Source organism: Lagopus leucura, unplaced genomic scaffold, assembly GCF_019238085.1.
Source record: "Lagopus leucura isolate 7727_CA_CO unplaced genomic scaffold, USGS_WTPT01 Super-Scaffold_797, whole genome shotgun sequence".
Classification (NCBI taxonomy): domain Eukaryota; kingdom Metazoa; phylum Chordata; class Aves; order Galliformes; family Phasianidae; genus Lagopus; species Lagopus leucura.
Genome location: NW_024962259.1, coordinates 1226460 through 1249690, shown reverse-complemented (window position 1 = coordinate 1249690; position 23231 = coordinate 1226460). Strand labels below are relative to the sequence as shown.

Below are 23231 nucleotides of genomic sequence, written 5' to 3'. Positions count from 1 at the left end.
TCACCTGCATCTGTATAACTCACCTGCATCATCCACACCTGCCTCATCTATGCCCCTTGTACTCACTTCACTGCACTTGTATCCAGCATCCAAGTGCCTCAGGGAGCTCACGGCATGGGTGAGGGTCTCACAGCTGCGTCCTTCATAACGATGCTACCTCATCACCCAAATCTCCAGTCCCAAAGGCTGGTGGAGCAGGGAAACAGAGCAATTGGTAACATGGAGAAACACCCCATGACCCGAATGAAGAGGAAACTTCTGTTATGATGATCTTCTCATTAGAGACAGCCTTGGCAAGCAGGTGATCAAGAGAAGACATCTGCTGCTGCCTACCCCTCCTCTTCTCTGAGCAGCAGAGGTGGGTGCTAGCCAGGTGCCCACCCCATCTCCCCATCAACACAGTGTCAGACTGTGCAATGTCTGTGTCATCCCAAGCACCAGGAGCTTGCAGAAGCACTCAAGCCCTGGCATCCTTTCCTCTCTCCGTGCAGCAGAGACCACAAATGGATCAGGGTGGCTGAGACACTGATTTGGGGTCAAAAACTCCATGGAAAGCACCACACTTGTTGGCTGTGTGACACTAGCCAGGAAGACAGGACTCATGCTCAAGCAAGCCAAAGTTCTGGTGTCCATGAGCTGGGGAGGCTTAAGAGCTCTCCCTGAGCTTGCAGAGGAGTTCCTTCAAGGAAACCCCTGGTCTGCCTTGAGATCAGCAATACAGCCCTGCAAAATTATGGCTCAGCACAGTTGATTCAGTCATCTCATCATACAGATGGATGGCAGGCACCAGTTGCTGAAGGATAAAGGCTTTATTTATTACAATAATAATTCTCTTTTCTTTTCTTTGCAGGGCGTCCGCTGAGCTCCACGTGATGCCATGCAGGTACATGAGTCCCAGTCCCCAGTCCAACACGTTGGTAACACTGACTGAAGATGCTGAAAATATTCCTCCACGTCTCCCAGGGCTCAGGGCTGGAGCAACCTCTGCTCTGCAGCCTCTTCAGCTGCTGCCTCCAGGTCGGGCTCCTCCAGGTCCCCATTGAAGTCCATGAACACCTGCAAGGCACCACAGGGGAAACAGCCCCATAATGGCCTGGGACTGATGGTACTAACGCTGCTCATGGGATGGCTTTGTTTTCTGTACATACAGTTTCTACTTCTAGCCTATATATTTTTTTTTCCCCAACAAGGCATATGTCATCTTCTGTACTATATTGTGAAATACATTTCCTATACACACAGCTTTCTCACACACAAGCAATTCAGTCAACACTTTTCTCTAAGAGATCAGTATCAGTTTGTCAGTTCTGGAAGTTATTTCAAAATTAACAGCAGGATTTGAACTTTTTTGGGATAGCTTTGCATCCATAGAACATCATTTCTCAGGAACAAATTCCTGACATTTCCATTCTAAACCAACATACCTGTTGCAAAGTGTGCAAAGACAAGCTGTACTCCTCAAGCTTGAAATTCTTTTTAGCTGCAGATCAATGGAGAAGGCATCCTTAAATACAAATCCATACAAACAATTTGAAAGCAATCTTCATACTGATTTATTTATTTCCTTGTACCTGCTTCTAGCTTGGAGAAAGCCTGGGACAGAGGTAGTACATCTTCCTTTGGTATCTTGTAGGTGAGCAAAGAAGAAATCCTGAAAAAGTAATAGAAAGTGAACACATCATCATGCTGAGAGCACCAAGGTTTAGGTGTGCTTGTAGGATTCCTGTATTCCTGGCTGAATGACTGAGCAGGGTCAGTGCATCCCAGCATGTGTCCAGGACCTTTTTTGCCGAGCTGCGCCAGGGAAAAGGTGCACAATTTCACTATGGAGAGCATCGCTTTGCCCCACGTCCTTTGGTTTGACTTCCAGGATGTAACTCGTGCCAAACTTCCTTCTCATCTCCTCAGGGGAACCGATGTACCTGCAGAGGAGGAAAAACAGCACTCCAACCATCCTCAGCAGCAAATAAAGCAATCACAGAATAGAAGCAGCAGACATACATCCTCTTATTCATTATATTAATTACACTACGCTGCTATAAAGGCTGTGTCCTTGGAAAACGGTGTCCATTACACACCTGGGAGACCATTGTCTTAATAAATAAATGTAAATGAAGACTGAAAACCAATGTTGCATGTTGCTACACCGGTGCTCACCGCAGCTGCCCTGCCACCAGCACAGCCACGCGGTCACACATCGCCGCCTCCTCCAGGCAGTGTGTGCTGAGCACGGCTGCACACTCCTTGCTCCTCACAGCAGCCTGGATAGCTTTCCTGGGAACAGAGGGATCACAATTACCTCGTGGAACAGCCAAAGGTATAATAAAATCAACCCAGAATGGCCAAGGAATAATTAGATTTTGAGGGACACGGTCAGTGGGCATGGTGGGGATGGGGCAATGGTTGGGCTTGGTGATCTTAGTGATTTTTTTTTGGTCTAGTATTAAATAGGAAGGTGGGTGGCCCTGCATGTGGAAGGAGGGTAGGAGATTCATTCCTTCCAACCCTGGCCATTCTGTGATTTTGCAACCTCACTGATTCCACGATCCTATGAAATAACAAGCCCATGGTTATTTGAAAGGTTTCATCTGTCCTGCTTGAAGATGACAAGTGGATGCTAACTGCAATTCGTCATGTCAACAACAATCCAAATTTTACAGTTCCAGGTAAAACTATTATAGAAAAAGGACAGCAAAACACTAAGCCTGAATGATGGAGGGGAAGGACTACCTCTATTTTTTTCCTCACACTCTGAAGTAGAGGAGATTTTTATCTTTTCTGCCAAACGCATGGTTTCAGATGGAGTCTACTCAGATTTTTTTTTTGGTTAAGATTCAATACGAAGGTTGGCAAAGGCTTACTGCCTGCCTGATGAGGAATCTGATGAGTGATACCCAACCCCTGTGCACTGGGGTAACACAGATGACCGCAGCCAGCAAGGAGCCCTTCCTTGCCCAGCCATTCCTACACCAGGCACTGCTCACCACAGGCAGCGCTGCTCTGCCTTGTCCATGCCCGCCGATGGCTCATCCCAAAGCATCACCGTTGGGCTTCCCAGGATGCTCAGTGCAAAACACAGCTGGAATGGGAAAGACACATAGCCAGGTCAGCGTTTAAGCTGCACTAATGCACTGAAGATGGTGAGTCAACTCATATGTTTTAACCCATGTCAATATTACAGAAGCTGAAGCTCTTGATTACAAAAAAACCAGAGGAACAGGGATTCAGTAAACCCACCTCGTGTTCTGACTTAACATTTTAATCTCCCAAACTAAGCTTTACCAAAACACACACATCTGCCAATGATCTGAAAGATATTTTCCATCCTGACTACAGGCAGATGCAAACCACAGGGCATGAAGAGGTGATCACCCTCATCAATCTAATTGTGATTCACATTTATTTAGTGCACAATGTGGAGAGGTGAGGGAGTGGAGGATCCTGCCAGGATTGAAAAGCCATTGATGGAACCATGCCATGCCAGGCACCCACTCCCTCCAAAGCCTTGGGATCTGCCGTCAGCACACCGGGTTTCCAGAAATTGTAATTCAAGACTGAATTTCAATCAAGAAGAAAATTGCTATGTTGTGAAACAAAAAATATCAAGTTTTACAACACCCAGGAGTGTGTTCTGCTCTCACTCCATGTGCTCCTGAGCTAGAATGTGTGCATCACACTCAAGGCAAGAAAAGCAGGTCCTGCTCAAGCACCAAGGAGAAACCTAACACAGACCTTCCTGGCTTCTCCAGCAGACAGTCTCCTCGCTGGGGTTTTTAAACACTTCTGGAGGTCCAAGGCCTTGGCTGCACTGCGGGGATAGAAAGGAAAAATGTGTGCTGATGCTACAGCCAGGGGTGCTGAGGAACCAGGGACTGACAAGCAGCCTTCAGCTGATGTGCATCACTGGGGGTTACTTAATGATTTTACTCCTAATTTACAAATTTGTTACAGAAATTCAAAATTGTAAACGCAGCTAATGCAAGAAGTAAGGTGCTTTGTCTTGTGCCAACCAACTGTTAGCAGAAAGCCTTTTCCTGTCTGATACCTCCAGAGAGAGGAAACAAGAATCCTTTGGCTGCGTACCGGCTGATGAGCACAGCTGCATCCTCTCCCCTCACCCCTCGCACAGCAGCGTAGGCCTCCAGATGCTGGAGCACGGTGAGGTCCAGCCACAGTGGGTCCTCCTGTGGGCAGCAGCCCAGCACCACGGCCCTGCAGCCCTGCAGCAGCACCTGCAGAGACAGTGCCCAGCTATGGGAAAGCAGCGAGCCCTTTGGAAATGCCACTGTTTTCTCCTGCGCTGCAGGGAAGCAATGTGGTCCTCAAGGAAAAGGAACCGACTGTCATTCCTGTGACCACCCCCCATCTACCACAGCTTCTCCTCACCCAGGGTGCTGTTTGTGCAAAGCCAAATGCTGTTTACTACCATCAGACTGTGGGGAATAGCACCAGTGTGAAACCATCATCGCCCAGTAACACTTTTCTCTTTCAAATACTCAACCCCGAATCTGTAATAGCAATGGTATTTCCCCCCCACCATATGTCATTAATCATTGTGCGCATAATTAAGTGATGGGTTGTTACTGGCTCAACCCTGCTCACATTCGTTTTCAATTTCCTGGTTTTGCAAGGCTTTTCAGGGAGCGTCATTCCTTTTTAACATGTCAACATTTCTTGCAGTGCTTAGAAACTATCAAGACAGATTTCAAATCCAGCCTGAAGATTTCGTGTAGCTCAAACCCTTAAGTCTTTAACATTGATTCTGATGAAAGTAGAACGTGCTCTGCGTGCATCAACACCTCCTTCTTACTTCTGTCCATGTGCAGAGTTGCATGCACACAAATCCCCTGAATTAGGGGCTGCATTGCCAGCTTCTCTTACCACAACCTTCACTTAGGAAAGCATCAAGGCTACCCCCCGCTGCCTCAAAGGAGCCTCCTACCTCCCCAGCAGTCACTGCTATGTCTCCAGAAATCATGCGTATAGTTGTGCTCTTCCCAGCTCCATTAGGTCCTAACAGACCTAACACCTCTCCTGGAACAAATGTGCAACAAATGTAAATGGTGATGATTGTTATTAAGACCTTGTCCTCTAGGAGCCCAGCAATCCCTCAAAATACAGTATAAGAATGTATTCATTAAATGGCATTCGTTAAATTATTCCAGTAAATTGAAGCTCTGATTGGCGGAAGAGGATATAATCATAGAATGGCTTGAGTTGGAAGGGACATGAACCCTGCAGTGCTGCCTGCATTGGGTTTTGGAGGGGATTCTAACAAAAACAAAGTCTCCATAGTCTTTTCTATTGGTGGGAAGGCACAGCAAGGTACTCCAACCTTTTTTAACGCAAAATGAAAGATTTTTGATGGCAACTTTCTTCTTTTTCTTAAAGATGGAACAGGCTTTCTTGTCTTCATACTCCTTGCGCAGACCATTGACAACGATAACTGACTCCTGCAAGACCAAGACCACAGCAGTCCACAGACCAAGCAGGAATAGAAACTCTCATGAAACACCTCATCTGCTCTCACCATTAAGTAATACTGCTTGAAGAAACCATGTGCCCAGCTCACCTCAGGCTGCAGGGAGCCTGCTGCACTCCGTGCCCGCTTCCGTTCTGCCTGCACCTCGGGGGGCTCCTGCCCTGGTGGGTCACTGTTATGGGGGGGGAGGGCTCTTCTCCATTGGATCCTGCAGGCAGGGATGGGGTCACCACGCAGCCCTTCTGGAAATGCTCAGGTTTACAGGGCCTTATGAGTTTATTTCACAGGCAGCACCAATGCAATACCCAGCACAGTTTATTTGAATTTGTGCCACAGGTGGCAATTGTTCATTTTCATTTTTCATATTTATTTGCAGGGCAAGAAAAATTAATTGCACTGGCACACATGAGAAAATAAAGGTCAGCTTCAGTTTGTGTTTCACCAGTAATATTGACCAGCCCCCTACTCAACACATGCCAAATACCTGGTCACACAAACACACTGGACAGGATTTTGGAGCTGTTTCAGCATCCAACAACTACCTGAGTCCCATTCCTTTATATTTAACAATCAAACACTATTAAAAGTCTTCTCCCATGTGATTTGGGAGGTCTGTCCCACACTTCTGGTGACAGGTAAGTGGTTAGCAGAAGATTTTGGTCTGATTGAACTTTAGGACAAATCTGTCCTGTAGAGAAGCATCTACTGATGCTTTTGGGAAGGAGGTAAAATGTTGGATTTCAATTTGTAACTATTAATGTAGATGGCTACAGTGAAATGTCCTAAAAGCTCAGCAATCAAACCTAACCAAAAGAGCTCGGATCACATTTGCTATTCTTTCTAGGACACTGTGTTTCAATTGACCTTCTATTGCAACACACTGGGTGGGTGTTTGCCTGGATACATGCTCAAGGAAATGGAGCAAATCAAGCCTCAGATCCATAATGACCTAAAGGAATAAAAATTTCCTTCCTCCATTCTCAATTTCCTCCCCTAAACTGGTTAAAACTGAAAATGTGGGCTTTGCACACACTTTGCAAAATACTTTGGGGCTTACTCATCCCATTCCACTGCCATCAGGGTGAGGCAGGCTAGTCCCACCTGGCACAGCCCTGGGCCTGCCCGTGAGTGGCATGCCAGCTGCTCCCAGTGCACCCAGTACGCACCTGAAGATGGGATCACGTTCTGCAACTGCTTCTCCGTATCGTATCTCCAAGCAGCACAGCAGAAACCCAAAGAACACACTGTGGATGTAAGGCTGGAAGATAATAATGAGTTAGGTTTGCAATGGAGAAAGGTAACAACACAATTAATTTTAATTATAAAGGGACGCTTGGCCCCACAGTTTACTTCAGCTATTGGAAAGAACAAATGTTTTCACCTCGAATGCAGATCACTTGCCACAGCCCTGACTTTACACTGCTGCAGTTTTGGTTCAGATAATCTGCACCTTGACAGAATCTTGGAGGCATCCTACAGGATCTGAAATCACATCTTTCTTTTGAAGATGCAGCATTAGGCTGATTAATTAATAACATGTTTCACTTATTGCCTGAAGTCCACTTAATTCCCTACCGTTTTTCCACATATGTTGCAGCATGTGGGAGTCCCATGAGACAAGCCTATGATTACTTCGCTGTACCCCTCAACAACATTCAGGGTGAAACTTCCACCACATAACCCACGATTTATTAGTGGCAAGACTTTTGCAAACTCAATGTAAGTCAGAACAAGCATCTATTCCAAAATAATTATCATCAAATTGTTCCTTACTGCAAAGACAGCAACCAAGATGTTACTCCATTTATCACGAAGAAGATTACTACTGGAAATAAATGATAGGTGCTACAAGAAAAAAAACAATATCAGTCAGTTAGAAAAATTGCCAAGCACAGTGTACCTCAGTGCAGGTGTGTGAGCTGTAGGGACTGACCTTCCCATCAAGTAAAGGATCAATAAATCAAATTTTCTTGATCTCTTCCCTCACTCACTAGCCCAGAGCTTTTCTTATCCCATTTTCTTTGTCTTTATCTTCTGGGCAGTTGGGGGCAACTTTTGATTCTACTGGCACATGCACTTACTCTTGTAGAGAAAATCAACCAGCCCAGGAGTGGATATGGGGGCACCAAAGTGGAGAAGATGTAGAAGAAAACATAGCTGTTACTGAACATATGGAGAGTGAAGTTCACCTGGAATAAAGCAGAAAAAGTGTTTCCAATATTTATGCATCCTGTTACTAAAAACTAGGCTGCTTGTTACTGATCTGGGTTATTCTGTTGAATCTTAATACATTCAAAGTGAAACCTCAAATGGCAAGGTGTGTTATCAAATGTTACAGGGGGAAGATTCCCTCCTCTTACCAGAACGAAGACAAAAGACCACAGGTAACGATTGGTTCGACGCTTGCGAAACATAAACGCGATCAAATAGACGAGGAAGATGAGAGAAACTCCGTAACCAATGGCACTAAAGACCTAAAGAGAGAAGGATGTCACTGGCAAGGAAATCGATGTGGATACACCAAATCCCGCTTACAGCGGTTTGTTTGGTTAAATTACTGAGTACATCAGGATCAGCCAATCGTGGTCACACGGTGTGGGATGAGGGAGGGGGATTTTCGCACCATGGGCAGGATGATGAAAGCCTCCATGGGGCAGATGCGGTTGAAGAGCAGCACGACTATGAACATGAGGCACATCAGGGCCCAGAAGAGTGGGACGTCCACCAGTGCCTGCCCACACCAGTATGCCGAGGGAAAGAGCCCCGAGACCCGCAGCTGGGCACGAGCCTTTTTCTGTGATGGAAAGGGGAGAAGGAGGAGATTCAGCAGAGCATCAAATGCCATTTCCACTCCTCCTCATCCTTCTCCATTGCCTTTGCTTCTCCTTCCCAGCTGAGCATTCCTCTCTCTTCCAAATTCCTTCAATTCTATCTTAGTCCAACTGTTGCTAAAAAGCATACCATTCTCAAGGAAAAATGAAAAAAAATCTTTCTGACTCCCAAGTCTTTACTGATGAAACACCCAAATAGTTCAACTATTCGTCTGTACAGGGACATTGTGTTTCCATTCATTTCTCCTTGTGCAAGACCACTTTCAGAGCATGCCTTTTACCTTGTAATCCTCCACGCTGCTCACTGCAAAGTGAGGAGGCAAACCAGCAGCCCAGATCAGCATGTAAGCAACACTGAGGAAAAAAATACCACGGCCTAATTCTGGGTTTTCTGCCTACGGAAGGGAAATTCAGAAATCATAATCAATAGCGGTCTAGAGAAAATTAGCAAGCTTGACATTCATAGTATGGCTAAATACACAAATGAGCCATAGGACAAGTATGTAATCACAGTAATCCCTTTGTGCTGAAGAGCACAAAACAATAAACAAAGCATTTACCATCTTAAAATTTGCAGGAGGTATTGGAATTGCTGTAAACTGTTGAGGTTAGGCAACACATTTCTGATGCTGAAGCAAATTGAAAATACTGCTGCTGTAATCCTACTTTATTGACACATCGCATGAGCTTGAATGTCATACAGTACCAAAACCTTATTAAGAAACACCATGGTAGAAATTTACAGCAGTGGCCCTAGTATTTAACGTGCCCATTGAGTGGAGCACAGACCCCAACCAATCCCTGGAGACACTGTGGTCCAGCCAGTCTTTCCCCTATAACCCTCAGCATTTTGGCCATTTCAAGTAACTTCCAACACTAATATGGCAGGATGCTCACTCTAGAGAAGGGGTGGCTCCAGATGCGGATCCGTGCTGTGGAATTGAAGAGCCTCAGGAAGGTGTTGCTGAGGGTGTTGATGAGCACAGGGAAGCAGTTGATGGGCTCCGCGCCGCACATGAGCGTGTAGAGGCGGTGCTGAAAGTGTGAGAGGGAAAGATGTCAGCTTTGTGCCTGCGTGAGCTTCGAGAATTGTGGAGGAAAGCAATGAAAAGTGCAGTCAGTTTTATTAGAGACGTGGCTGAGTACTAAGGGGCACCACGAGCAAAGCAATGGGTGGAAATCATGACCTATGGAGAAAAGCAGAGATGACTTGCATTAATACTTTTCTCCAAAGATTGCCATGATCCTGGCTTCTCACCAACAGGATTACTGATAATATTTAATGCGTCAAATAAATTTTCTCCTTTGGCTGCTCTATTTCACTGCATCCCATATAAACATAACATCAGAGAATCCTATTGTCGTACAGGACAAAAGAATAAAATAACATCCTTCACCTTGCCTTCCAGGGATATCTTTATAGCTCCGTTATGTTGTGGCAGGCTTGTGATGTTTTTCTCGAGAGTTATTTCTGGCATTATATTTTGAATCTTCAAAGCAGCAATGAAATCCTCTATTTCTGATCCTGAATTAATGTCAAGAACACAAATTAGAATTAGGTTTTTAATACAATCAGTTTTTTTTATAGACAAACTCCTGCTTGCAAAACCAAATAATGCTAAAACACTCATTTAGAATCTGAATCAATTTCTGTTTCCTCTGTTTTTCTTTCATATTTGAACGAAACTTGTTAGACAGCACATTTCCATACTTCATGTATTGTCTTTTTAAAAAAAAATTAGCTGATCCATGCTTCTTTTACATATCAGCTACTCATTAATCACCACTAAAATTGGATTTGTGTCCACTCAAAACAAAGCACCCCCCAGAGCCACAGACCTATAAAGGACCATGTAGAAAACAGAAGGCAAAGATGCCCTATCAGCTTCAAGAGCACTCAGAGTAATGCAGAACACCAATCAGCATCATGTGCTCTTCACCTGTGTCATTTAAGATGAGAAGATTTGTTGCCTTGCTTTGAGTTTGAGTGGGAGGCTGAGCAGGAAGAAAATACTTGCTGGCTGTCAGTTCTGAGATGGATTTGTTCCACAGATTAAAACCAAAGAAAAACATGATCATCTGGATGATAAATACTCCAAAGAACAGCAATCTAGATGGAAAAATAGACCATGAGTGGCTCCAGGGAATTGCACCGTTAAGCACTGGTGTGATTCATGTAGCAAGATCAAGAAGAAATTTAAAGCTGGGGAATATACTTAAACAACTCAGAGCTCTATCAGGAAGTTCTGTTTTTATCACTGCAACTTTTACACAACCAACACCTACTTCTCAGCTTCCAAATCACTCCAGCAGTTTTTAAGCTTTCCCTCAGTCAACCCAGGGACCAAAACCTCTGCAAAGCCCTGAGTCACTATAGGGGCTGCAGGGCTCAGTGCTTACAGGGACCGGAGAAGCTTTCCATCGTGCCTCAATCTGTAGAAACGAACTCTGGCCACGGCGAGGACCTGCTGCCTCCAGAGCTCCATGCCACTTGCTGGTGTGTGTGCAGGTTCAGAAAAGCCCAGGAGGTTCTGGTCGCTCTCCTTCAGGTTTTCTGCACGTTCACCATGACAAACACCATTATCCACAATGAGCTTCCAAAGCACGTGTTTTAAGCACAAGCAATAAACACGGGTTTTCAGTTCTGAATAGGAGTGCTTCTATTTTAGTCAGAGAAGATAAAATGGCAGAAAAAAGGCCATTGGGTAATCAGAATTAATTTATGTTGGTGAATTGAGAGTGGCTGAACCTGAGCTTGTGTGACCACACATGCAATATCTTCCCTGGCCTTGGGAACTGCCCTTGACTAGATTGTCTCTTCCCACCTCTTGCTCCAGGGAGGATATTTCCTGCAAAACCTTTACAACATCGCTCTTTAGTCCTTGTGTTTAGAAGCCTGTGGCAAATTAAGCCTGAATCATTCAGACTTCTCAGGGAAGTTAGCCGTTATCAAAGAAAATCTGAACATTTATACAACTGCAACTCTTGGCCTGCCAAGAACAACGAAACATCACATTCAACAGAAACTCATGCATATTTTTTTAAACTGAAAACAAAATACAAACGCTTGATCTTGAAGAAAGGAATCAGTGCTTTACCTTTGTGATCAATATCTTCCTTGCCTTCCAACTTCAGGAGAGCATCTGCCAGGGTTGTCCTGCTGACCTCGTAATGAACAACACCCAGCAAGAGGCCGTTGTCGAGGTGGCCAAGCAGATCTGTGTGACAAAGTGAACCAGCTCAGCCCAACACCTGGGCTCCCTCAACATTCTGATCTGGCATCCCCTTACAACCTCGATGCAATGGCAGGCTTTTGTTACCTGGGAAACTCTTGGTGTTTTCCAGAGGCAGCATGTAACACAGCTCATCCCCATCCCGTCCTATGAGCACAGCATTGGGGATGTACCGCCTGACCAGGGATGATGCAAGCCCAGGGTCACACTGATCATTTATGCACATCCTGTTTGTATTAAAGAGTGATTGCAAGAGTATTAAACAAAAAAAAGCGATGCATGCTTCATCCATTTAAGAGACAAAGCCAGCAGTTATTCTTCAAGCCATAGGGAAACCTCCAAAACCAGGCAGCATTTCAGTGGGAATTATCCACAGACATCTGCCGTGCCCCTGGTTTTACCATGCATGCAATAAATAGTTGAGGCAAAGAATAATGATCCTGGCCAGCACTGCTTAACCGAGAACACAGAAATTTAAATCCAATGAAAAGCAACTTTACATTAAAGCCACTGTAAGTCACTCTGGCACCATAGAGCACGTGAGAACTGCTGTTCATTCTACTCTGGTCCCCTTTTGGCTGCAAAGGAGGTTGCAAAGTCATCTTAGCTGCATGCTCAGAGCTCTCAGGATTGGGTCCAAAGAAAAGCAGCTTGCTATCCAAGGCAAGATAGACTTGGCAGCCTCAAAAGACTCCTAAAATGGATTGTCAAGATTTTTATTTCTCTGTATGAAAACACCATACAGACATAGACTCTATGAGAAAATACATCAACCAGAAGCTTTTCATAAAAAGAGTGATGACCAAAAAGAAAAGGATTTCACCTTAAGTGATAGCCAATTCCCCATTTTCTCTTCAAGTACAGAGATGAGCCAACGCACTGTAATCTCCCATTTGAAAGGAAAGCTTTCCGATCTGAGGAGGTAGGAACACAGAGATTTAGTGGGGATTTACAACAAGGCAGTAGTCTGACCTTACCTCTGCTCTTTCAGAACTCCAGAGATACTTTTATAGTGAAGTCAAAAGGAGTAGAACCAGGCTAGTCTCCTGCTTATATATTCTTACAAAATTCCCCATGCAGCCCAAGATAAATAAAGAAATGAGAAAGATATCAATCCAAGAAACGTCACTAATTGGAGTGGGTGCTAAGCCTATGGGAGTCTTCACCCTCATGCAGAGCATGAGCAAGGCCTAGGAAGGACACCTGGGGCAGAGGATGAACCTTTGCTCAACTGCAAGATTTTGTGGTTGCTACTGGAGAAAACCCAAACAAAAGTGCAGACAAAAGTGCAGAACCCCCAGGGCAGGATCCAAGTAGGGAATCCCCAATTTCCACACTGCAGAGTGAACGTCAGGGCTCACCGGCACAAGCATCAGCCTCCTCCACAGACTGTGTACAGATGAGTGTCACACGGCCAGCCCGGCGCTCCGCCAGCAGCTCCCACACGTGGTGCCTGGAGCAGGGATCCAGCCCCACCATTGGCTCGTCCAAGAGCAGCACCTGCAAGGTGAGAGCAAGTGTCATGCATACAAGCCATTGTGTTGGCAGGCTTTGTTCCGTGCTTGTTGTCCTCTCACCCAATAGAACACAATGCATCCTCAAATGCTGGCCATTTTTTATTGAGCTTTCAATATTTTTACCCTTTCTATGTGAATATGATTACCATTTTCGTTTAAAATACGGTTCTCATTCACCTGGATTCCTCATTCCTTCTGGCAGCCAAGTGAGCCAGGCTTTCAGAGCACAAGGGCAAAGGAATACAGATGTCTGCATACCAAAACTGTGCCTGCGGAAGGACTGGTGCCTACCTGGGGATCCCCTAAAATTGCAATTGCAAGAGAGAGTTTTCTTTTTTGTCCCCCACTCAGAGAGTCAGCGTGGACATCCTGAAGGTCGGTGAGGTCCAACTGTACCAGGACTTTCTGCACCTTGGGAACACATGAAAACAAGAAACATGCAGAACTGGTCATATTCTGATTCATACACAGTGCAGGAGAAGACAACTTCTGAATTTAATACTTACATGTTTTTAAATGGATTCGCTGCGAGAAAAATACTGCAAATCTGAATTCTGACTCTCAGGACAATAGGATAAGAAAGAATTAAAAACACAACTCTAAATTACAACTGTTCTAATTTCTGCAGAACAGGTTAATGGTGAAAAAGTATTATGAATGTAGCCCAACAAACCATGTGATAGAGGTCAGTGATTCCTACCTCTTGCTCTACTTCTTTCCACCGAATCCCCTTGACGTGAGCAAAAATTCTCAAGTTTTCCTTCACTGTTAAGGCTTCAAAATGTAAATTTAATTGTGGGCAAATCCCAACCAATGCCTGAATTCCTTCCATATCCTGTACTTCAGACACCTTGTAGTTGTAAATCACTGCAGAACCTGCACATAGGAATAAATGAAACAAATGTCATATGCAGTATATATAGAAATGTATAGCTGACAAAATAAAACGTATTTCCCAAAGATATGCAGCTCATGGAAAACATCAGGACATCTAGAGGGAGAAATAACCATCCACATGTGCTCACGCACAAGAGAAAATCCATGAAGCTCAATGCTGAAGGAGCAATCTGTGCTTACAATAGGCCGGATTGAAGGACTGAAGGAAAAATTACTTTTTTGCGTATTTATGCTTGAAAACTAGAGAGCTTCTCTTCTTCTCCAGTCATTACCTGCTGAAGGCTTGGAAAATCCACTGAGCACATTCAAGAGGGCAGTTTTACCAGACCCACTGAGACCAAGCAATGCAGTGATCTGACCTTCATAAATGCTGAAGGACAAACCTAGAAGAGAAACACGGCACTATTAGGGTGGAAGCATGCAAGGCTAACAGACTTTTGCCTGTGGCTTACTGCTGAGTGTGATAGAGGGACACCATCTCTCCTGACACAGATCTGAAAACATGTGCTGCATGTAAATAATTGAAGAAAAACGTCGACCTTGTTTTCTGCAAGGTTCATAACCTTTTATTTTAGCATGACTCAAAAGAGAAGCCACAGGAAGAGGAGAAACCATAGCCTTTCCAGTTAGGGAGACTTTGCCATCCCATTTCCTTTTAAAAAGGACTCATTTGGGATTTTTGTGGGCTTTCTTTTTGTTTTGTACTTAATATCAACCTTTGAGACCGCGCTGATGTTTTCAGTGTGACGTCAGTTCTTGTTAAACAAAGGCATTTAGCAAACATCTCATGGCTGTGCTATGACATTGCCAACCACTGGCGTACCTTGCAGCTGGCAAGTGCACAAATGCTGGCGGAGCAAGGCCCAGCCAGTGACAACAGCCCTGCTTCCAGCTAGGGCCCAAAAAATGAGTTGTGTTTGCCTGGATGAATTTACATTTTCACAGGGAGGGTTGGGAGGTGATTTCACTCGAGCCCGCAGCTTTCAAGGAGACTTCTGCCATTGCAAAAAGCAATAAACAGTAATTTTCCTGGAGTGAAAAGGAAAAGGTAACAACCTTGTAGAAATTCGCCAGTGATTTACCCCAGCAGGAATAACTGTTGCATAATGCATTTTAACGGTGCTGGAGGCACAATCAGGTACATCCAATACATTTCAGAACAGCTTGGGTTCATCGCCAGTGAAAAATAGAATTAAAGCCATTACTAAGCCAGCTCTTACCTCTTAAAGCTTCGGTTCTCTTGCCCTTCCTCTCGTATATTTTTCTAATGTTGTATAGTCTAAATGAAAGGTAAGCAAGCTATTAGTAATGAATCGCACCATTTTGGCAAGGAAGTAACCTTTGAAAACTGTGGGAAGAACACTTTTTGGCCTCTTCCCCATGCTGGACTTGCCCAACAGCACCAAGGGTTGGATGAGCGCATCCCCAGATGTCCCTTACAACCCCTATGGTTCTGTAATTCTACCTGAAGGAATCACTTTAGATAAGTTCTAAGCCATTCCCCAGGGTTTTATGGCTGTGCTCACACCATGCAGAGCTGCTCTCCATACCTGATGGCCTCCTTCCCCTCGAAGCCCTCAGGCATGGGCTCAGTGTCACAGCCAGGGACAGGGATGGGGTCAGGTTGGGTGCTGCACTTGCTGCCTTGCTGCAGCCAATATGATGGCCTGAGGAAGAACAGGGGGGGATATGGCACCCCATATTTGCCTAAATAGAAACAAACAGAGTGAAATGCAGCCCCCACACTGCTACAGCTCAGCTTCTATAAACACCACAAACAGCTCTTGGGCAGCAGCAGCATATTGATAGTGCAAAAGGATGGGTAATTTTTGCTATTTCTGCTCACACATCTGTATCTATAACTGCATGCAGGCAGCAGTCAACTCAATGGTTACCAAAACACCTGAACATCAGAACATCCTTTCAAGTGGTTGGGGCCATTGCAGCAGATGTAGACCAGCACAGAGCCATGGTGGAAGTTGTCAGGTTCCTTTTGGAGCGTGCTTTGGAGGCCAAATTATTTAGCTGCATGCAGCCATCTGCTGGGAAACAGGATCTTCCTACATCTTTTTTTCATGAGCAAGATAGCAAACCCAGTTGGCAGCCCTCCATGGCACAGTCTACTGCTGCTAAGATGCTGCACCACAACCCGGCCTGCGCAATGCTGCAATGCCTTTCTTCTCTTCCATGCAGATAATGGCTTCCTCTGTTCCATCCCATTGCTCTTTTGGCACCTCTCCCCCGACGAGGGGGCAGGATAGAAGAAAATTGAAATTTGTTGTTTTTCACGTATGTTTCTACTTACCAGGCAAAACCTTATCAAAGTAGATGGCCAGCAGCAAATACAGGATGCTGTCCAGGATCAGCATGCTGTATTGGTTAAAGAAAGGGTACAACTCCGTTGCAACAGTTGGTCCATATTTTTCTAATTTTACAATCTAGGTAGAAAAAAAAACAAAACCAAAACCAAAACAGCACAAATCAGATGCAGCCCTTCCTTTGGCCAGAGATACGGCACGCAAGCTACAGCTGTGTCACATGGCCTTCTGTTCCCAGGAAGCCCATCCACTTGTGATGATGGCACTGTTTCTATGACTTAAAGACCAGAAGCATCAGAAGGGTCTCAGTAGAGTGAACTTGTACTCTTGCAGAGGTCTCCTCAGCAGCAGTGCAATGCCTGTGGTGTTGGCTGGGGCAGCAGCTGGACACATTGCTGCTCTGCAGCTCTGGGTGCCCACCGGCCACATCTCACTGCTGCAACAGCTTTCCAGAGATGGAAACTTATGGTGTGTTCAGCTAGTAAAATTCCTGCTGACCAATAGCTAACATCTACTTTTTGGAGTCATGTTTTCTTCCTGCAAAGCATTTAGAGTGTAGGGGCACAACTGCATCATTACAGAGATGCACATCACATATAGCAGATGCAACGCCAGATGGCAGAAGCTGTGTGTGCTGCAAGCTGAACACTCCTAATAAAATGGTTTTGTTTTGAGCATACCTTTGAGATGCCAGCTGTAAAGGTGTAAGGACTGAAGAGGTTAAAGACCCATTCCAAAGATGGTGGCACTTGTTCAAACAGTGTCATGAAGCCCAGCGAACCAAAGACGATGTGAAGGAAAAATCCCACAAAACTGGTAATATGAGGCTGCTTTAACAAGGAGCTGAGCATGAAACAGAAGTGAATCTGCAGCAGAGAGAACCAGGAGTCAGCAGGATGCATTTCTGCTAGTGATTAAGCAAAAATAAACCAACAACAACAACAAGGTAAAAGAACCCACAACATAGGAAAATCTGAGGTCATCTACAGGAGTGATATAGCAGCCTACAAACCGCACAAGAAAATCAGGTAATGGAGAAGTTTCTGCTACATTCTTGCAGCCCTAAACTCTGCAGTCTGAGTTTTAGATGTTTTAATTAGGAACTGGAAAAGTCACTCATCGTTTAAAAACACAAAAGCAGACTTACCGACGCAATGCCATGGAAAAAATAAAGGAAATATATTTCTGAAAAGCTGCGGTCTTGGGTGACCTCTCCAACCGTGATTGCTGCCAGCAGACTCGACGTTATGGCGATGTAAATGGTGTACAGCAGGCTCCAGGACAACCTGCCAACGAGCCACAAGAAATTCCCTTTTCATTGAAGCATGGAACCTCTAAGGTTGGAAAAGGTCACCAAGCCCAACCTCAACACACTGTGCCACTGACCAGAAGGCGATGTCCTGTAAACCCATTGCTTTCATTAACACCTTGAGCTTCTTTTTCTCTCTGATAACTTTCACTGATAGAAAGTACATATAAGGGGAGAAACACAGCACGCTGTAAATGGTGAACCAAATGTAATTCACTTTATATATGGATTTGATCAAGGGTGATTGCAGACGGATGCCGCTAATTGATTTCATCTCTTCCCAGACAGAACGGTTCGTTTTCATCTGAAGAAAAGAAGTCAGCCATTAATTTTATATTCTGTAATGAAGCAGCCAATAAACAGCTTTTCACAGGCTTGACAATAATTAGTATTTCAGTAATGACGTTACATTTAAAACTGGTAAATTACCATCAAAATTTGATATCTTTTTGTAATAAACGCTAATGTTGCATTTGAGCACAGGCATGACCTACAAAGCAGATGGAAAAGGAATAGAGCAGAAGTTGTAAAGCAATTATAGCATAGCGAAAGGGCAGGAGCTTTACTGCTCTGTAAATACCATATTTGGAGACGATTATCTTTTCATGATGGATGGAAGAGTTTATCACTGAAAAATACAGTTTGGTCCATATTAAACACTTCACATTTATTTTTCGAAATGGACCAACGTGATAAAAATAAAATCTCAAAGATAAAGATTCTGGCAATGGTGTTTTCATTCATTTTACTTCAAATTTTTCTATAAACTTGCAAATATAAAAGGGGAAAAAAAAAAATAGTTTGGCAACAAAATAAGTTCCACACCTTTTAAGTCCGGAAATGGGCTTCCAATCTCTAAGTCAGCAACAGCTCACAGTTATTCCACGTGTTTGGTTTTGTTTTGTTGGTTTTTTTTAAAGCAAAGTATATGAATAACTATGGATAAACCATGTCTTCCATCATGCCCATACCTCTATGACTGCTGCATCAATGCTGGACTGAATGGACAGGAATCCTCCATACCAGTACGAAGGAATCTTGCAGTAGGGTGATGAGACATCGTAGCAGGTATCTAGGGGAAACAAAGAAAATTAAGTCTTATGTATGTATACATTTGTATATTTTTTTTTATACATGCGTATGGTTGAAAATATGTTTGACCTGAGAGCCAATCAACCCAAATTAAGCCACCAGCTGGAGGGCATTACCTCTAGGAAACCCAGAGCAGTGGGCACAGCTGTGGGGAGCTGCTGACTGCTGGGCATGGCAGAAATAGTCTCACAATCTGTTTCCCAAGACATTTTTTTCTTTCTTTTTGGCCAGTTAACCAATGAACTCACTTGATGTTTTGTCTGGAAATAAGCTGAGTTTTTGTTTTGCTTAGTTACTTCTAGACACTAACTGTGAATGCACTTGGTCAAAGAAAGAAGTAATTTGGATAGAAGTGTGTGCAGGTTGATGTTTTAAGGTATTAAATGCGTGTTAGAAGTGCATTAGTGCACAAACAGTGTGCACTTCCACTGCATGATCCAGCATAGAAGGGAGGGGGACAGCCAGGACTTTGGATAATGTACATGTGCTCCTAAAAAACACTTTGACATTGTCCTTAAACTGCAATTAAAATATTTCCTTTTCACATACAGACCGGATCCCATCTGATTGCCATGGCAGCAGAGATCCATCTAAACTCATTTCAATATGAAATCATTGAACGGTTTGGGTTGGAAGGAGCCTCAAAGATGATCTACTTCCAACCCAATTGCCACAGGCAGGGTTACCAACCACTAAATCACGTTCTCTGGTTTCATTCATTCCTTTTACCGATGTGTTCAAAGGCATCAACGGGAGATATCACACTGTAGCTCTGAAATCTGAGATGGTAGGAGAAGTCATCCTTAAAAACAACGCCGATTGCATCATACTTAAAAATTCCTCTTGCTGACAGGTTTTTCTCATTTACAGCCTCTTCTATTGTTATACCTGGTAATAAACAACACTGATCAGCAGTGAGACAAGAGAACACATCAGCCACACTGTGCACTCACAGAGCAGTGTTCAAACCCTTTTCCCCCCCACCACAATGAAGGCTGAGGTGCCCACGGTTGGGATCTGTGCAGCCTCCCATCTGCACCAAGAACACGAGCAGCTTTACCCTTCAGCACAGAGTCTGAGGCCACTCTTCCCATTATTTTCCTGGTGGTGCTGGTTGCAGGTGTGTAGATGAGCGTCGCTTCCTTCATCCTGAAAGCGGGGTCATCCAAACGCCCAAGGAACTTGTAAGGGATTTCTTGTCGCTTAAAATTGTAAATCACACTTGACGATACTTGTATTATTAAGAGAAGAATCGCAATGGTGATCCATTCCTAGGTGAAAGGAGGGGAATACAGGTGAGTGGCTGTGCAGTGATGTGGAGTTTGGGAGCATTGGGAAGTGCCTGGTGCTAACTCAAGGACTTCTCATCGTGCACGGATCCACCTGCATGGCCCAAAGCATTTAGACACAAATGTAGTCTTTCCACAAACAAGCTATTTCATAGGAGCCGTAATTTTAAAATATGAGGACTGTTGCAAGTGAAGAACATGTCCTAGCACAGGAGCCAATGAGGTCTGCCTATAATCTTACACCAGCAATTGTGCGTTGTGCACTGTGTTCTAGTCAGCGTGGAGATGGGATCAGCAACCAAAGCAGCAAGCTGGCCTTATATCAAGCCCTTGTTGTAGTGTCACAGGAAAAGCTGTAACTGAGGACATTTTTCAGAGAGCCACGTTGCCAGCTGAGGCTCCTCATGTATCATCTGACATAAAAACAACGTGATGTAAAAATACTCGGTAGTGGAAATCCTAAATTTCCTTTGGAAGAACAGACACTTGCCTGGAAACTTTCTGTTTTCTTCCTCCACACCAGCAGAATGTTTTTCCATAAGAGAGCCCAGGTTTGCTGACTAATTTTTGAGGCTTTTTTAAATGCTCTCTGCATTTTCCCAGCTAGGATGAGAGACAAAACAACATCGTTCAGAATGATAACAGGTAATTAATACATTCACTTGGCTAAACTCCACTTTGGAGAAATCCAATAACATGTCAAAGGTCTAGAGCTTTCCTACATTGGGCAACCAAGAAGAGATTCAAAGGAAAGAGTGTGAAAGCATGCAGGTGAACATGGAGCTGCCTCTGTGCAGTCACAGATGCATCCCACGCCATCCTGAGATGCTCTGTTGGAGGGGCTTTGAACTGGTTCTGCATCTACATAAGGCTGACAACAGAAAAGTCAAGGGGAGAGGATTAAGTGGCAGATGCTATGTAGCAAATTGTAGATCTCATATAGCCAGAGTATATCATTAAGAAAACACCAGTTTGTGCTTTTGTATCCTCCTAAATACCGAGCAGGGAATTCTTGGAGTTGGGGAACATTAAATCCAGCTCCAGCCACGTGGCCAAATAGCAAAGTTTCCACAGAGCAACCCTCTGTGGTGGCTGGGAGGGAACCTCAAACAGTGTTTTTGCATTTAAACCCTTTAGAACAGCAGAAACCAAAAATTAAAGCAACTTCAAATGCACTGCGCTCTTTTCCCCTTGGACATCATTTCCTGATTTCACGGATTGGACAGCTGGAGTTCATAAACAATTCTACGACTCTGTTCACTGTTTATGGGAGAATTCAATATTTGCAGACTCCGGGGTAACGGATCCTGTTTGCTCCCCAGCTATTGGCACGGAGCTTATCTTGAATTGCTGTGCCTGGAGTTTTCTTTGGGATCCCACACCAGAGCTGACTGCAGGAAGGGGTTTTGAGGAAGGGCTGCAGCGCTGCTGGCTCCCTGCACGCACCTTCATGCACCAGAGTGCAGAGGTGAGCGCTGTGCCCTCCTGCTTGCAAACATCTGCCAACAGAAACCTGCAGCCAAGCTCCGCACTGCCCTGCCTGATAAATAGGGGATAGACTTGTACTGATTCTGCTCTCACACGCAGCTCTTGAAAGAAGTTATTTTCCTCCAAAAAGCTCATAAAAACGGCTCTAAGCCCAAATTTAAAACCTCCCTGAGAGAAGTGAACTTAGGGAGTCCTCCCTGGAGAAGCCTTCACTGGGGATGGAGCCAGGCTCAGCTGAGACGAGTGCTGCATCAGTGGCAAGTCAAAATCCATGCAGCCAGAAATGCAGAACTTCATCGTTCTTCTGCTTTCTAAACATGTTGGTGTGAAGCTCAGTGTTGAGAATTGAGCTGGAAAGCACCGATCTCATGCTTTTAGCATAACACTATTGAAATAACCCTGAAAAAACTCAATCATGGAAACACCCTGCATGTGATTTTTCACTTGCAAAACAGCAATACGAAGCTCCTCACCTGGCAATGGACTTTCCATCACAACAGTGTCTTCTGCAGCTCGTGGACGTCCGGGCTCGTCCTCTCCTTCAGTGCTGGATGGACAGGGCTGGATGCTGCAGAGCTGACAGCCGTGGCTCTCTGCAGCCTGACGTCAGCCTGGGTAAGTGCTGACCCCACTATGAGCACTGCTACAGCAGCTGGAAGCATCAACACTGCATATTGCATTATATTATTTCATTCAGAAGCCTACATGGGTTGTAATATCATACTACATTCCTGGTGCTTGCAACGTGTGCAATCACAAGGAGTCAACAGCACTCTCTCCTCTCTGGGGTCAGCCCTGTGCCCCAGATGCAATTTTCTTTCTTGCTTTTCTTCTCCCCTTTGTTTTCAGTATACGTATAATTTGCTTCCACTCCTTTTAATTGCCTCCCCAGCAAAGTTGGGATCAAGATTTTTTTTTTTAAAATAGCTTTCTAATGGATCTGCATGCCAAATGGTGAGGAGATCAGATAAGCCAGGAAGTCCAAATACATAGGAAGGGCATGTAGTCACATGACCAATCACATTAAAAGAAAGCAATTTGCCCATCTTAGAACAGCAGTTCTGCAACTGATTGGCAGAATTGAGCAAAAGCACAGAAGCAGCCCGGCTGTTGCTTGACACCAGGCTGCAGCTCTTCTGCAGCTGCTGTAGTGCTCACTGCAAGGAGCAGAGCACACTCCCCATCCCAACAGGCAGCAAACTGCAGCCAGAGGAGGCTGCTCTTCACTGTGGGACAGCACAGATGCACAGCTCGTTCTTAGCTGACAACTGACACTGACAACATAACACAGTGATGCACCTGAGAGATCCCCTATACAGGGTTGCTGCAGGGCCACTTCATTACCCAGCGCACAGCAGAGCGCAGGCATTCCTACAGGAACAGAAAATGCATTTAATATTGAAAGGACCTTAAGTGAGCTCACCTTTGGGTTCCCCGTCCTGCACAGTGCTGCTGCTGGGCTCCTGGTCACAACAGCTGAACACAGCTGCACCTCCAGTGCTGCTTGCAAGTCTCCCAGGAGCAGCTGGATGGAGTTTAGCAGTGCCAGGGCTGGTGTCAGTGCCTGTGGCACAGGGATGGGGTGGGAGCTGCAAGTGGGAGGCTCAAAGCAATTCAGAGCAGGGAAAAAGGGGAACTGAAAGCTCCAGGGAACTCGGACCGTTGAGACAGCCAATGTGCTGAATCAGGAGCATTCAGAAGAGCTCTTAAGAAAACAGTACTCGGAAATGATCTTGTTTTGCAGCTTAAAAGAGAAATAAAAAATGGCACGCTGC

At 44.7% G+C, this 23231-nt stretch overlaps 1 protein-coding gene across 1 annotated transcript; it reads right to left on the bottom strand.

Moving 5' to 3' along the window:
* Positions 1–794: 794 nt before the first annotated feature.
* LOC122176591 (ATP-binding cassette sub-family A member 9-like) lies at positions 795–23070 on the bottom strand. The gene is made up of 40 exons (XM_042865242.1): positions 22880–23070; positions 21930–22123; positions 20459–20571; positions 19740–19950; positions 19409–19567; positions 18559–18659; positions 17665–17891; positions 17426–17564; positions 16959–17144; positions 16266–16398; positions 15511–15667; positions 15181–15239; positions 14233–14343; positions 13764–13939; positions 13355–13474; positions 12908–13046; positions 12370–12460; positions 11634–11773; positions 11412–11531; positions 10714–10867; positions 10254–10423; positions 9711–9838; positions 9211–9348; positions 8595–8708; positions 8106–8276; positions 7843–7956; positions 7564–7671; positions 7256–7327; positions 6649–6740; positions 5573–5690; positions 5336–5453; positions 4943–5034; positions 4084–4232; positions 3733–3808; positions 2985–3079; positions 2158–2274; positions 1782–1922; positions 1572–1651; positions 1425–1480; positions 795–1056 (listed from the first exon to the last, which is right to left on the bottom strand). Exons 2-40 carry the CDS (start codon positions 21946–21948, stop codon positions 967–969), a joined length of 4794 nt encoding a protein of 1597 aa, XP_042721176.1. The 5' UTR covers positions 21949–22123; positions 22880–23070; the 3' UTR covers positions 795–966.
* Positions 23071–23231: the final 161 nt, after the last annotated feature.